The 13,428-nt window shown below is 40.2% G+C and overlaps 3 protein-coding genes across 3 annotated transcripts; 1 reads left to right on the top strand and 2 right to left on the bottom strand.

Moving 5' to 3' along the window:
- The first annotated feature begins 428 nt into the window (after positions 1-428).
- Positions 429-6,303, top strand: LOC146663292 (ras-related C3 botulinum toxin substrate 1). Its single transcript, XM_085415966.1, has 6 exons — positions 429-733; positions 2,622-2,693; positions 2,859-2,976; positions 3,500-3,562; positions 3,965-4,124; positions 4,904-6,303. The coding sequence occupies exons 1-6, from the start codon at positions 699-701 to the stop codon at positions 5,032-5,034; spliced, it is 579 nt and encodes a 192-aa protein (XP_085272092.1). The 5' UTR covers positions 429-698; the 3' UTR covers positions 5,035-6,303.
- Positions 6,304-6,719: 416 nt separating this feature from the next.
- On the bottom strand, positions 6,720-10,857 carry crym (crystallin, mu). The gene is made up of 8 exons (XM_085415965.1): positions 10,515-10,857; positions 10,270-10,420; positions 10,127-10,189; positions 9,928-10,029; positions 7,874-8,057; positions 7,585-7,706; positions 7,404-7,488; positions 6,720-7,292 (listed from the first exon to the last, which is right to left on the bottom strand). The coding sequence occupies exons 1-8, from the start codon at positions 10,802-10,804 to the stop codon at positions 7,219-7,221; spliced, it is 1,071 nt and encodes a 356-aa protein (XP_085272091.1). The 5' UTR covers positions 10,805-10,857; the 3' UTR covers positions 6,720-7,218.
- Positions 10,858-11,842: 985 nt separating this feature from the next.
- On the bottom strand, positions 11,843-13,293 carry snu13b (SNU13 homolog, small nuclear ribonucleoprotein b (U4/U6.U5)). Its single transcript, XM_085415967.1, has 3 exons — positions 13,095-13,293; positions 12,797-12,917; positions 11,843-12,316 (listed from the first exon to the last, which is right to left on the bottom strand). Exons 1-3 carry the CDS (start codon positions 13,095-13,097, stop codon positions 12,054-12,056), a joined length of 387 nt encoding a protein of 128 aa, XP_085272093.1. The 5' UTR covers positions 13,098-13,293; the 3' UTR covers positions 11,843-12,053.
- Positions 13,294-13,428: the final 135 nt, after the last annotated feature.

The following is a 13,428-nucleotide window of genomic DNA, read 5'->3' on the forward strand; positions in this document are numbered from 1 at the left end:
GAATGCACACTTGAATATTTACATGAATGTGCTTAACTGTCCCTACAGTTATTTAACAACTCACGTTTCTTCAGATATTAAGAGATAGATTGCACTTATTAACCTCTAACTAGACATTGCCGTTATAAAAATAATTATTCGGCAATATGAAACATTATTATATAGCTAGATGTTATTCCAAAATATTCCAAGTATTTTAACTTTTTTTGCCTTTTTTCCTTTTTTTTCTCCTTACTTTTTACATGACAGTGCATTGCTGCAAAGAATCATATGTTTATGGAGTTTTTGTTATTTTGTCACTTTTTTGGAGGCTGTCACGTTGTTATTTTAACCAGCAGATGGCACATTTTGACTACCATACAATACCCATCTCATGCCTTGCAGGAATCTCCTAGCCTCTGCTTCCAAGTTGTGGGCGTTTTTTCCTTCTCAGTCTTGACTTTTTTTTTTTTTTAGGGTGTTGCCTTTACAACTTTGGAGTTTCACCGGAGTGCTACTAACAAGGACAGTCAAGTCGGATACGTCCTGTAGCAACATTTAAAACTTTTCGGACCACCGTCGAGGACCCCCCGCTTTGTTTATTCCACACTTTTTCAGACGGTACGGGACCGCTTTATTATAGCCGCTGTTAGCCAGCTAAGCTAACGGACGCCGAGCTGCTGTAACGTCGGCTGAGTCGCCAGAGAGAGAGTCGTTCGATGCAGGCCATAAAGTGTGTGGTGGTGGGGGACGGGTAAGTTAAAGGGCAATTTTATTATCAATTTGAGCTCTTAAATGTTCACAGTTTGAAGCACAGTACGATGTTTTATGGCTGTTTTAGTTGACCCAGTTACCAACAGTTCGCTAGCGGCTAACATGCCTAAGATAACAGCCAACATGAGCGACAGCTGTTGTTGTGCCTGTTCTCCAGCCCAGCTGGGTCAGACAGATTTATCTGCATGCCCCGGTTCGGTGTGACTGAAAGGCTCCACAGCACGTTATTTAGCAGGCATTTCGTTTTTTATAAAGTGTTATGATTAAGTGCTTACATTTGTCTGTTTAAATTATGGTTTTACAACAGCTGTGAAGCTGCCCAAGGCCTTTGAGAAACTTAATTCACTCGTTGTTTGAGGCTTTAAAACAACAAACCACCATTAAAATTCAGCAGAAGCCATTTAATTTTAAATTAGCTGGGTCATTCCTTCTCAATTCCTCATAATTTTAAACATTTTCTGCTCAAACATCTCCGATTTGCCTACCAGTCAGAGTTTGGACTCCCATAGTGGTTGCTGTGAAAATTTAGCTTTATATCTCAAATATTTTTCTGGATATTTATTAAGTTTTAAATGCCCGTTCATCCACTTTCAGGCCTTTTTTTGCACATTGAAATCTGAGTCAATGTTTGAACATGAATATCTCAAAAACTAGAAAAGAAAGGGCCTGAAATTTCCCTTTCCCTACCATAAAAGTGATTCAGCATCCGTAATATGGGACAGATGCACATAGAAGACTGAATATTGGCAAGTTAAAATATTAATATTTGCGCACACACTAGTTAAATAAATAATTAAAATCTTCACATTGCAAACAAAAAAAGGAAGAAAAAATTGTGATAATTTGTCAATAGTGTATATTTGTATTGTTTTCTCATTTTGTTTTATGCTGGATTGGAAAAAAATTTGAATTTTTTTTACACAAAACAAAAATATCACCAATTAGCTTATTTCAAATTGATCAAAATTCTGGAGTATTCAGATGGTACTCTTAATTATTAATACTGATCCAATAATTTGATTAAATATTTGCTAAACCTACAGCCCTGAAGGAATCTTTGAATTCAGGTTAAGTTTACAGTGTTGTTAGAGATATTAAAAGGCGTTTTGAATACCTTTCCCCCCCCCCCAATTTTAAATGTAAAACATGCATTATCAGACTCCTCTAGGGCAGTGTGCTTGCTTACAAAGTTGTTATTGGGTTGGGGTTGGATGTAGAGAAAAAAATGTCTAGAATAATAGTTGATATATGAAGCAAACATTTCAATTTACTACCAAATTTATATATTGGAATAAGTTTTATGAAAATGAAAGTGAAAATGTTAAGTGAAATAGTACTTATGCAAATAAAAACATAATGTCTTTACCTGTGCTCAGCACAAAGTTTTATTTAGTAGTTGAGACCTATCATAGTTCACCGTATGACTGGGTGGCATTTAATGATCTGTGTGTGTGTGTGTGTGTGTGTGTGTGTGTGTGTGTGTGTGTACAAATTCTCACTTTGTTGAAAATCATGGATCAGATATACTTAGGATTATGATGCATTTCTAAGCCTACAGTTCATTTTGTAATGTATTTGTATGTGCTCTTATCCCCTATACTATACTGTGTGTGTTTTAGATCGTATAATATAAAAGCTGTTTCAGGACACTCCTGGGCATAATTAAACTTTTGCGATTAAGACCTGACATCTCTTAGAAAGATCACAACAAAGCCAAAGCAGTAGGTCAGCAGTGGTCATCCAAAGCTAGATCTTTTACATGAAACCTGTAACTCGACATGTTAACCTGTCAAGTAGCACAGTTTCCCCATTCACACATTTCAAGTAAAGTGCTCCACTTCTCATCATTCCCTCCTTCCTCCTCTCAGGGCTGTGGGTAAAACATGTCTGCTAATCAGCTACACTACCAATGCCTTCCCTGGAGAGTACATCCCCACGGTGTAAGTATCACACACACAAAATCCCCCACTGGCCAGCTGAGGTAGGGGTGTCAAATTGACATGTGGCAGTTAATCTTGAACATTAAGTTGCATATTACAGAAGAAAAAAGTTTTGTACGTTTTTGCATAGTTTCAAAAACATTATCCACCTCTCATTCTCTGCAGCTTTGACAATTACTCTGCCAATGTGATGGTTGATGGGAAACCAGTGAACCTGGGACTGTGGGATACAGCAGGACAGGAGGATTATGACAGGCTCAGGCCACTGTCCTACCCGCAGACAGTATGTATACAGGCATATATTACATGTGTTTATCCACTGTCTTGCATAGTTTGGTGTAGCCAGACAATGTTCACTTACCCAGCACCGATTTGGAGTTATTCACTGGCCTCTAATACTCAAGACAGGGTCTGTGCATTCTGCAGAGTAGAGCCTTGTATCCACAGTACCTATACACTGTCTGGAGGACGGCTGGAGGAAGTGAAAAGCAGCTCTTGCTTTTGAAAAGCAGCTCTTGTTTGCCCTCTTTGTCTTCGCAGTCAAGTTGGCCTCTGTGCCAATGACTCGAGTAATGGGAGTCACTTTGTTTACCCAACAGGACCAGCCTGTGTTTGTGTTTATTTGTGAATCCTCACATCTGCATTAGTCAGTCTTATGTTCAAAATGTTCATCCTCAACTGTTATGGTTAATTAGTTCTTACAGTAAGTTTGGGTTATTATTTTCAAAGTTGGAACACAGACGCCTGCACAGCGATAGTGAAGTTCTTAATGTCGTAGTGATTTGTGTCTGTTTTGTCCTCCTCAGGATGTGTTCCTGATTTGCTTTTCACTCGTCAGTCCAGCCTCCTTTGAAAACGTCCGTGCCAAGGTCAGTACAGCATGCTCTTTAATATTAACTTAACTGTTGTCCATGAAATGCCATTCTCAGATCAGCTTGGCTGGGTAATTGTGTTAGTGTGATACATAGCCAGATGATGGTGTGCATTTTTGACACAATTCTAAGTCTAGCTAAAGAAATATGCTTAATTTTAGGATTTTTTTTTGTCACAATGGTTTCCAAAAAACTATTAAAAAAAATGTTTTAAAAGCAAAATGTAAGTTTTAGTTCAAATGCAGCTCTTTGATGCAATGATCACACTTCTTAAAGGTAACACTGTTTGAAACTGGAAACTGTGAAAGAAATCTGTTGTTTTAAACGATGCACTTGCATTCAGTATCGTCTTTTTATTTAATAATAATGCATGCCAACACTTCTGTCCTCACCCTGCAGTGGTACCCTGAGGTGAGGCACCATTGCCCCAACACACCTATAATCCTGGTGGGAACCAAGCTGGATCTAAGAGACGACAAGGACACCATTGAGAAGCTGAAGGAGAAGAAACTCTCTCCTATTATCTACCCGCAAGGGTTGGCCATGGCTAAAGAAATAAGTCAGTTGTAGCTCCACACTTTGACAAATGCTTCCTTTTTAAAAAAAAAAAAAAAATAATAATAATAATAATTTATTGACTATTATTTTAGAGGATGAGGATGCTAGAAGGCAAACTCTGCAAGGGACTATTTTAAATTTGGCAGATTCCTGTTAACTTGGCTGCAGACTGACAGCAGCAGCGACTGGCGTCTGTTTGTTGCTCGTTTGTCGATTCATTGTTGGCATTTCAGGAATATTTATTGACATTTTACACTTGTTACAGTATTTAAGTAGTGACTTTTCTCCTATAATTGTTTTTGCTGCTTTAGAAACAGCATTTTGTTTCATTTTCTTTTTGATGATATTTTTCTCATTTTAATAATAATAATAATAAGAAGAAAAATAAAAACACTTATTAATTAGCATCTGGACAGGTGTGCCTAATTAAGTGGCTGGCGAGTATATTGTGTCTATTTATAGTCACATAGTAGTTATTTGGAAGAGACCATCTCCTACCTTCCAGATGGAGCCTCAGAAACTAAGCCTTTAGAAATCTGATAAAACTGCGCACAATTTGTTTTAAACTTATAATTCATTATGGCAATTAAAATATTTAACATTTCTATTGCTGAGTTGTTTTTTTCATCATTGATTATTTGTAATTGTGTTTTTATCCATTTCTTTCTTTTCTATTTAGAAACCTCTGCTGCCTTTTGCTGCCTAAAGTGTAGAAGGATCTTAAAATATGTTTTGACTAAAAAAACGAGACTGTTCTTCTTTCCCCTTTTTGTTGACCAGGTGCAGTGAAATACTTGGAGTGCTCAGCTTTGACCCAGCGTGGCCTTAAAACGGTGTTTGATGAAGCCATCAGGGCAGTTCTGTGCCCACCACCTGTCAAGAGAAGGAGGAGGAAGTGCAGCGTGTTGTAACGGGGAGCAGCAAATACAGTCGAAATCAGAACTCGCCTACTTGGAGGGAAGAAGACGGCTGGGTTATTTTCACCCTGTGTCCTTGCTTACATAGAAGCTTTAGTAGATCATCTGAAAGAACTTTACAGATTTAAGGGGTGCAGAAGAGTTTCTGTCAGATCTTTTCTCTGGGTTTGCATCTGTTTAGTCCTTTCAGATGGATGGGAAAGAAGTGATTTTTTGCTAAGGCCTCGGGGAACGGGAGGGCAGGGGATGTAATTGTTGAGCTGGGGAGAGAGGGAGGATTTTACTAAAAGAAAAACAAAAGTCGTCGGTTTTCTCAGACATTGTGAAGAAACACTACCTGAAGGTGAATTTCTCGTGACACTACCGTAGATTTAACACTAAAAGAAGGAAGTTCTGCACGGCACTCTATCCCCTACACACTAAGAGATTCCTGTTGCCTTGATTAAAATTTTAGTTTTAAGAGGTAAAAAGATTTTTTTTTTTTTTTTTTTTTTTTTTTTTTTTTGATTTTTTTTTTTCCTCCATTGGACCATTTTTGTTTACACGTGTCATCCAACTAGAGGTGCTGCGAAAACTCAGCCATCTCTTGCTAGTCCCTCTGTGAACACTTTAATACTGTTTTTACCTGCACAACGTGTCGTCATGCAGTTGTGAAGAAAACCTTTAAACCCTAAAATGACTGCAATAAATTTTTGAAGCTCCTGCTCAGAATAATTGCAAGAGTGCAGTGATCAAACATTAAAGAGATGGTGTCTGGTTAATATTTTTAACATTTAGTTGTCTTGTTCCTCAATGTTTTTTTTCTAAATGTATCCATTGGTCTTGTCTCATCATATGTGAGCACAGTATTTTATGAATGACGGTCAGACATGTGAAGGTGTCTGTGCAGCAGGTCTTGTTTTGCTCTCCTTTATTTTTCCTTTAAAGTTGGGCCCTAGCTTTCACCAAATTTTACCCAGACGATGCTTCTTGCTAGTATGTGATACCCACTGTGTCATAGCCATCATGGAAGTGTGTAACATTTCATTTTGAACCCATCTATTACTGTCTGTTATGAAGCCAGTGAAGTAATTTTTGAAGGTCAGAGCTGATTTGAATGCATTTTGTTTTACAATTAAACTTCAGTAACAGAAAATTTATTATTTTGAAATGATCAAGTTGTGCGATTGCTCCAGGGAACTCAACATTTTATCAGCGTTTCATTGGCACAGAGGAAGTTGGATTTAATTTCTTAATAAATGTGGTTTCATTTTCACATTGTAATTTGCTGTGATTTCTTTTTCTTTTTTTTTTCTTCCTTTTTTTTTTTTTTAAGCAAATTTGTTAAACTCTGTTTTTACATTTTATATGATGCCACAGACATTCTTTTGTCAAGGTAAAGGTTTAAAAATGTTACTATTTCCAATGAAATGCTTTGATTGGAGTAGTCCAAATTTTAAAAAGGGGGAAAATGCCCCATTAACACTCAGTTTTGCTTCTGTACTCCACCACAATGGAAGCGGTGTACAGAAGCAAAACTACAAAAAGAGTCTGAGCTTCCTGTAAATTAACAGACGACATGGAGCCGCTGGTCTGTCCATCTCTTGTAGCGCAGCAGCAGTTGTCAACTTTTTCTGTCCCCGCTTGGAACCAGAACATGGTTCATACCTCCCGACACTTTAATGATCAACAACATTAAATTAAAAACAAAACAAGGATCCAAATTTATTAGCGTCAGCCAACGTATTTTTTTCATGCATAAATCATTTCCTTTCAACTTGGATTTACTCCAGATTTTTTCTTTCAACCAAGGTGGGAAAGTGTTACAAAAGTTTAAAAAAACAGACATTTGAGTCTGCCTCAATTGTGGTCTATTATTTCCGAATATTAGTGTACCATATTAAACAATGTGGTGAACACTATAACCACAGTAGAGGAACATCAGCATGTTAATCTCACAGCCTCACTTAACTCGTGCAGTTGTAGATTTGTTCAGGTTCCTCGATATTACTTAAGTCAGTTATCTGCTTTCTTCCCTACCCTGACTTTGTGATTCATCGGCTAACAGCTAAACTTAATATTAAAATAAGCTCTGAGGAAAGGCCAGACATATTTCTTTTGCTCCTTGATAATTGTTCTTGTATGGCTTCATTCTTGGTCATTTGTGTGATGTGTAAAGGTTAAAAGTACATGGCCGCTTCACAGTTTGTAGGCTTTGGCTTTCCACTGCTCGTATACCAGGTTAGCAGCCACTGCATCTTCAACTCCCATTCCTGTTATTAAAAAAACAAAAAACAAAGACATTTTCAAAGCATTAAATTTCTTAATGAGATGAAAACATGAAGTAGAGGCCAGATTGTGTGGCTTTAAAGAGTGAGACTTACCAAGGGACTTAAACACGGTGGTCTTCTCTCTGTAAGCAGGTTTGATCCCATTAATAACATCTCCGAGCTCTGCAAACACCTCAACCTGCAAACGGCACAAACGCTGTAATATTCTTCCTCACATAAGATGCCAGTGACACACACACTGACCTGTAAGCATAACAGGAGATGACACACTGACCCCAGAGAGGATGACATCACCGGACTCGGCCATTGCTCCCTCCCTGCTGTCAGCATACACCACAGCCTCCTTCATCAATGAGTCATCCAGTTCCCGCCAATCTGGCCTGCAAGCTCCCACCGCTGGTTAGAGGAAAAGTAGAGAAACTGTTTTTCTTTTTAAAATTATTTTCTGTAGTAACCGGTAAAAAAACGCTCCATCTGTTTCCTCAGTTTTGCATAACCATCAATGTAAAAAAAAAATCTCCCCCACTTCCCTTAAAATATTTTGTGGGTGAATTACTTCTCACCTGCCACATGGGCCCCTGGTTTGACCCACCGGCCACACAGCACTGGCTCTATAGACCTGGTTACTGTTACTATTACATCCGCTCCCCTCACTGCTTCCTCCACTGAACCACACACCGTCACGGGACCGCCAACTGAGCGGCGAAACTTCTCCGCTCCCTCCCTTCTGTGGTTCCACACCCGTACCTGAAATGAAGTTTCAGGGGAAGCGAAACAACCAACAAATCTTTGATTAGTTGGTGCAGTTAATGCATTAATATAGCTGTGATCAGTAACTGAGTAAATACTAAATGCAGTTTTTAAGTAATTTAATTTATTAAGGGATAAAAAATATCCAAACCTACCTGGCCCTGTGTGAAAATGTAATTGTCCCCTTGTTTGCAGATTTAAACCATGCTGGAGCATGAATGGCCTGTTTAAGGTCCTGTCAAAACATCTCAATCTGATTTAAGTCTGGTCTTTGACTAGGCCACTCCCAAAGCTTAATTTTCTGTTTATTGAGCCAATCAGAGGTGGACTAGCTGGTGTGTTTCAGATCATTGTCCTGCTGCAGAGCTCAGGGCATGAACTGATAACTGGACATCCTCCTTCAGGACTTTCTGCTAAAGCAGAACATCCTGGAATCATCAAGGAAACCAGGTGCTGATGCAGCAAAGCCTCCTCAGATCATCACATTAACATCACCATGTTTGACTGTTGGTTTGATGTTCTTTTTATGAAATGCTTTGAGTTTTATGGCAAGGTTTGAGTCCCATTACATGTGACTAATGGGAGTTCAGCTTTTCTCTCGTCAGTGCACAGAATATTTTCCCAGGTGTCTTGGGAATCATCAAGATGTTTTTGGCAAATGTGAGACGAGCCTTTCTTTTCTTTTTGGTCAGCAGTGGTTTTCATGTTGGATCTCTCCCATAGATGCTATTTTTGCCCAGTCTCTTTCTTAATGTGGAATCATGAACTCTGACCTTAACTGAGACAAGTGAACCCAGCAGTTCTTTAAATGCTGTTCTGGGCTCTTCTGTGACCTCCTGCATGAGTCTTCAAAGTGCTTTTGAAGTAATTTGGTAGGCCGGCCACTCCAGGAAAGGAAATTTTCTCCATTTCTGCATAATGGCTCTCACTGTGGCTCACTAGAGTCCCAATTTTGGTGCTTCTTAGAAATAGTTTTACAACCCTTTCCAGACTCATAGATGTCACTGATCTTGTTTCTCAGCTGTTGTGTTACTTTTTTAAATCTTTTAAGCCTGCTTCAGTTTGTCACAGAAGTTCTGTGTAAGTGATTTCTTTATTCAGCAGTAGGGATGGGTACCGGTATCCGGTTCTGACATAAACGGTAGTAACCAGACCAAAAAGCAGCGCACATTTCGGTACTCTGAATGGAACATTTTGGACCAACATTTTACACAGCACTCTCTACCACTATAATAGAAAACACCACATAAGGAAATATCTTCTGGAGGAATGGTACTTATCTCTAAAGAACAGCTCCAAATACCTGGAGAATTAATGCTAAAGAGCATTAAGAGTGTTCTGGTGGCACACGTCAAAAGACTATTGGTTTTTCCTTTAACATGAATGTATGGGTCATTCATACAATGTTCAGGTACTGCTGCTACTGTTACTGGTCAGAGATCATTTTAAATACCGACATCTGGCAAAATATAGAACACATTTTTATCACTTTCTCACCGACACTGCTAGCAGGTCGGCAGCAGGGACTGCTCAAAGGAATGCTTTGTGCACATGCTTACTACTGTCCCTCTCTGTCAGCCCCACGAAGCTCAGCAAGCTGTGCTGTCACACATTTTGCACATTTAATAAGAGCCGACATCCTTCAGGTAACTCACAGTATGTTCAGTTTTGTGCAAAAGTCTGGGGTCCCTTATGTTGCACAGATTTCTTTAAATGAAAAAATAAATAAATGAAAACCCCTGCAGCAAACAAGCCTCTTAGTGGGGCAGACGTTGCACTTGCTTCTTATTCTTTAATAAATATGTAATAGTATGCTGTACTTAACGTATCATGTTCTCTAAAATAAATATATTTTTTGGAAGCATACCTCTTTAAATGAAAGCATTTCAGTGAAGGCTTTATAGTGACTCAGGGCTTGTTGGCCGGTCCCCAAGATGGCCAGAACCTCGGCTCCATGGCGCATCAGCAGCTGCATGACACACCAGGGCAGACCCAGAAGTTCAGAGCTACAGCAGGATTTCCAGAATAGAAAAGGCATGCTGTGAATAAATCGAGAGCGGAAGTACCTTAGCCGAGATTGCTGAAGCTCCAGCAGTACGCATGTTAGTGATTGCCTCTCCATCCATGACCTGCGGGTTGGAAGCATGAGACTGCAGCTCATAAAACCAAAGCCATCAGAAAGACAGGTGCATGCGGGGATTGAACTCACAGCTTTCATATGCCCGGACTCGGGATCCAGCAGCAACACTGTGGCTGACACTGATGGCAAAGTGGAGCCAGCCCCCCTGTTGTAGAAGCACACTAACTTTGTGGACAGGACTCCGTCATTCTCCATGTATGTAGGCATCAGCCCCAGAAACCTAGAAACGAGAGCGAGTTTCAACCAGCAGTAGCTGCACCCTGTTAATGGTTGATTTGTGCTGAAGCACTCTTGAAGCAGACGGAGGGCCTTACCCGTTGTGTTTCTGCAGGGGCACCGTGGAGCGCACAGGCTGGATAACCTCCGCGCTGTCCCGGCTGGAGAACTTACCTAAAGCCTCCTCCAGACGGGGGATCAGCTCTTTGTAATGCAACAGGCTCTCAACTTCACGCTCCCATATGATAACAGGAGGAGCCCCAGCCATGGCTGCTGCTTCTGAGACGCTGATGCGGAACTGACTTAACTGGTTTGGTACAAAATTTGAGTCAACATCGAGCGGGATTTGAGCTGCGTTCAAGAGCCGCAGTAAAGCTTTTTTAAACATGTTGCGCGGAGAGAGGCGGGACGCACAGAAGAGGCTGTATAATCCACTGCGCTTTCCAAGCGCCAGGCTCCCGTAGTCTGTGATTTGGCACCAGTTTAAGGGGAGAAAGTATTCAAACAAGCCAATCTCAGGTTGATACCCACTTAATCCGTGTTTAAGTGTTGCAGTTTCTACGCAAACGATTGTGAAACAATGTCCTGTCTTCACATTATAACCAGTAACCGGGCCAGCTAGATGCTGCTTTCACGCCCCCTAGAAGGTTTGTAAGTCCTTTGACTTCCACAGTTGTTAGTATTTGTATGACTGTAGAAATTCGGAATTATGAATTCATTACTTTTAATTGACAATTTACATCCGTGCTTTTGAGAACGTTTCCCGACTGATTATTTATCCTGATGCAAAAAAAGGAAACAAATTGTAATTAACATTTTGATGTAGTGATCAGTGTAAGAACGTGTTTTATACAGTACTGTACAAAGGTTTTGAGCCAGAAAAAATTGGAAAGAGGTGATCGATTTATCAAAACACATGCAAAAACATACGGAATTACAGCATATACAGCAAAAACAGTTTGTTGGGTCAGTGTTTGGTATGACCACATTTATTCTTTCAATTCTCTTAGGATAGTTTGCCTGTCATTTCTTTAAGTAGTCTTTGAGAATAGTTGTCAAGGCTGCTTGACTTCTGCCATGCTGAAGACAGTTTGAACCAAACATTTCAAAGCCATCACTAAATATGACCTGTTTGCCACTGATTTCCATCCCAGTGTTTCTGTAACCTGGTGTACCTCAGCCTTTTCTCCATGTTTCCTTCCACTGAGACCATTTCTGATAAGGCTTCAGTGAAGAATAGATGCATCTCTCAGGTCCTGGGTCAGGTCTCTCAAGGACATGATTTTCAGATAGTCCTCATCTGCTATTTTCTTTGACACACATCAGACCATGCAGAGATACGCCCCGTTTTCTGTTACTAACCATTTGGGAATCACTTTGTTTGAACTCATCTTGAAAATTTTTTTTTAATGAACACAAGACCAGGTTTTAAAAAATAACAAAAAGAATTATTTTATTAAGTGAGCAGGGCTACTACAAACTCCTGATGAGAAACATCGGTCCCAAAAAGCAAGAAACAAAACAAAAACACAATTAAACATGATTTTCCCCCCTCATGTTTAATCAAACAAAGGACAGCACTATTTAAAATGGGGTTTTTTTTTCCCCTCAAGGAGTTTTTGTCAGTGAAAGAAAAATCACACAAGCAGTCTCTCAATGGCCATCTGAACAGACTGGATCTGTGGCTTGAGCTGAGACCCCTCTTTTATAGTGACTGAGGTAGCGATAACGGGGCGCGACACCCCACAGGCCCGGCCCAAGGCCTGCTTGGAGCGGACGAACACGTAGGGGACGTTCTTGTCCTCGCAGAGCAGCGGCAGGTGGAGGATGATCTCCAGTGGTTCCGCATCAGCAGCCATCACGATAAACTCAGCGATGCCTCTGTTCAGGGTTTTAGTGGCTGGGGAAGAAAGAGCAACTTGAATACAGCAAGTTTGTTCTTGGAAACAAAAAAACAAAACAATGCTCAGCATATTACAGGTTACACAAGAAAAAGTGCCCTTCATTACTGCTGCACCGTTATTCTTTTTGTGGCCCACAACAAAAATACAAGTGTCTGTTTAACACATTTTTCACAAGCACTTAGTAATTCATATAATAAAAGCACTCAACATTGGCTAATCATTAGCCTCCACAGGAAGACACAGCTACGGTGTAATTTAACAATTATCTGTGTAAACAATACTAAAAGTTATTTTTCTTCTCGCAGGCATTCCATTCATGCAGAAATCAGAGGCTTGTGACTAAAGCTTGTTGTTTAAAGTGAAGAGAAACCACGTTTCGAGCATGCTGGTGTCGCCTGTCCACTCAAATGCGTTCATTAACAACTTAAATATTAATTTGCACCGACCGTGTCGCACGGCACGTTGTGTTTACCCACCTTCGTTGGCTCCCTTCCTCAGTTGCTTATAGTTTGAGGCTTGCTGCACCAGATCCAGGATAGTTTTGGTCAGCGTGGCATCGGCCAGCGGGTAGGCCTTTGGGTTGACTTGTGCTTCAGTCTGCTCACCACACAGAAACAAAGTAACTCCATGTTAACCAAGAGAAACCAGTTAACGGGGAAAAAAGTCACCAGCACCGTTTCTGGTCACTTCTACTGAATTCTGCACTTAATTTACTATGCTCGCTGGTAGCTAACTAGCTACTCTGTTAGCTTGTTCGTTCGAGAAGACACTCACCATGGTGTTTTTGTGCTATTCGGGCCCTCTCGGCGAAATGCTTCACGGAGGACTATTTTAATTCGACTGGCTTCTGAAAGATTAACGATACGATGCAAAATGCGATCTCCTGTGATGTATTCTACAGCGGTACCAACTCTCTAAGCTCCGTCGCATGCAACGAGTCCAAACGTTTGCCACACGTGTGGTGTGAGGCGCATGCGCGCTGGCGAAATCACAGGAAGTGCTTTGGGAGAAAAAAAACGTTGTTAATAAATTGAAAAATACAACGAAACAAGTCACTTTCATTTTTTTTTTACCAAATAATAGACAACCTGGAAAGGGATTACATTTT

Source organism: Rhamphochromis longiceps, linkage group LG8 (genome assembly GCF_057381845.1).
Source record: "Rhamphochromis longiceps isolate RC_006_pf linkage group LG8, R_longiceps_female_GT1.1, whole genome shotgun sequence".
NCBI lineage: Eukaryota > Metazoa > Chordata > Actinopteri > Cichliformes > Cichlidae > Rhamphochromis > Rhamphochromis longiceps.

Bases quoted from the DNA above. Each gene is read 5' to 3' on its own strand.
- LOC146663292 (XM_085415966.1), top strand. From the start codon at position 699: ATGCAGGCCATAAAGTGTGTGGTGGTGGGGGACGG. The intron at 734-2,621 runs GTAAGTTAAAGG...TCCTCCTCTCAG, and splicing joins TGTGTGGTGGTGGGGGACGG to GGCTGTGGGTAAAACATGTC. The intron at 4,125-4,903 runs GTCAGTTGTAGC...TTTGTTGACCAG, and splicing joins GGCCATGGCTAAAGAAATAA to GTGCAGTGAAATACTTGGAG.
- snu13b (XM_085415967.1), bottom strand. The intron at 12,317-12,796 runs GTGGGTAAACAC...TTTCTTCCCCAG, and splicing joins GAGGAAGGGAGCCAACGAAG to CCACTAAAACCCTGAACAGA.
- crym (XM_085415965.1), bottom strand. From the start codon at position 10,804: ATGTTTAAAAAAGCTTTACTGCGGCTCTTGAACGCAGCTCAAATCCCG. The intron at 10,421-10,514 runs GTAAGGCCCTCC...TCTCGTTTCTAG, and splicing joins CCCCTGCAGAAACACAACGG to GTTTCTGGGGCTGATGCCTA. The intron at 10,030-10,126 runs GTACTTCCGCTC...TGTGTCATGCAG, and splicing joins CTTCAGCAATCTCGGCTAAG to CTGCTGATGCGCCATGGAGC.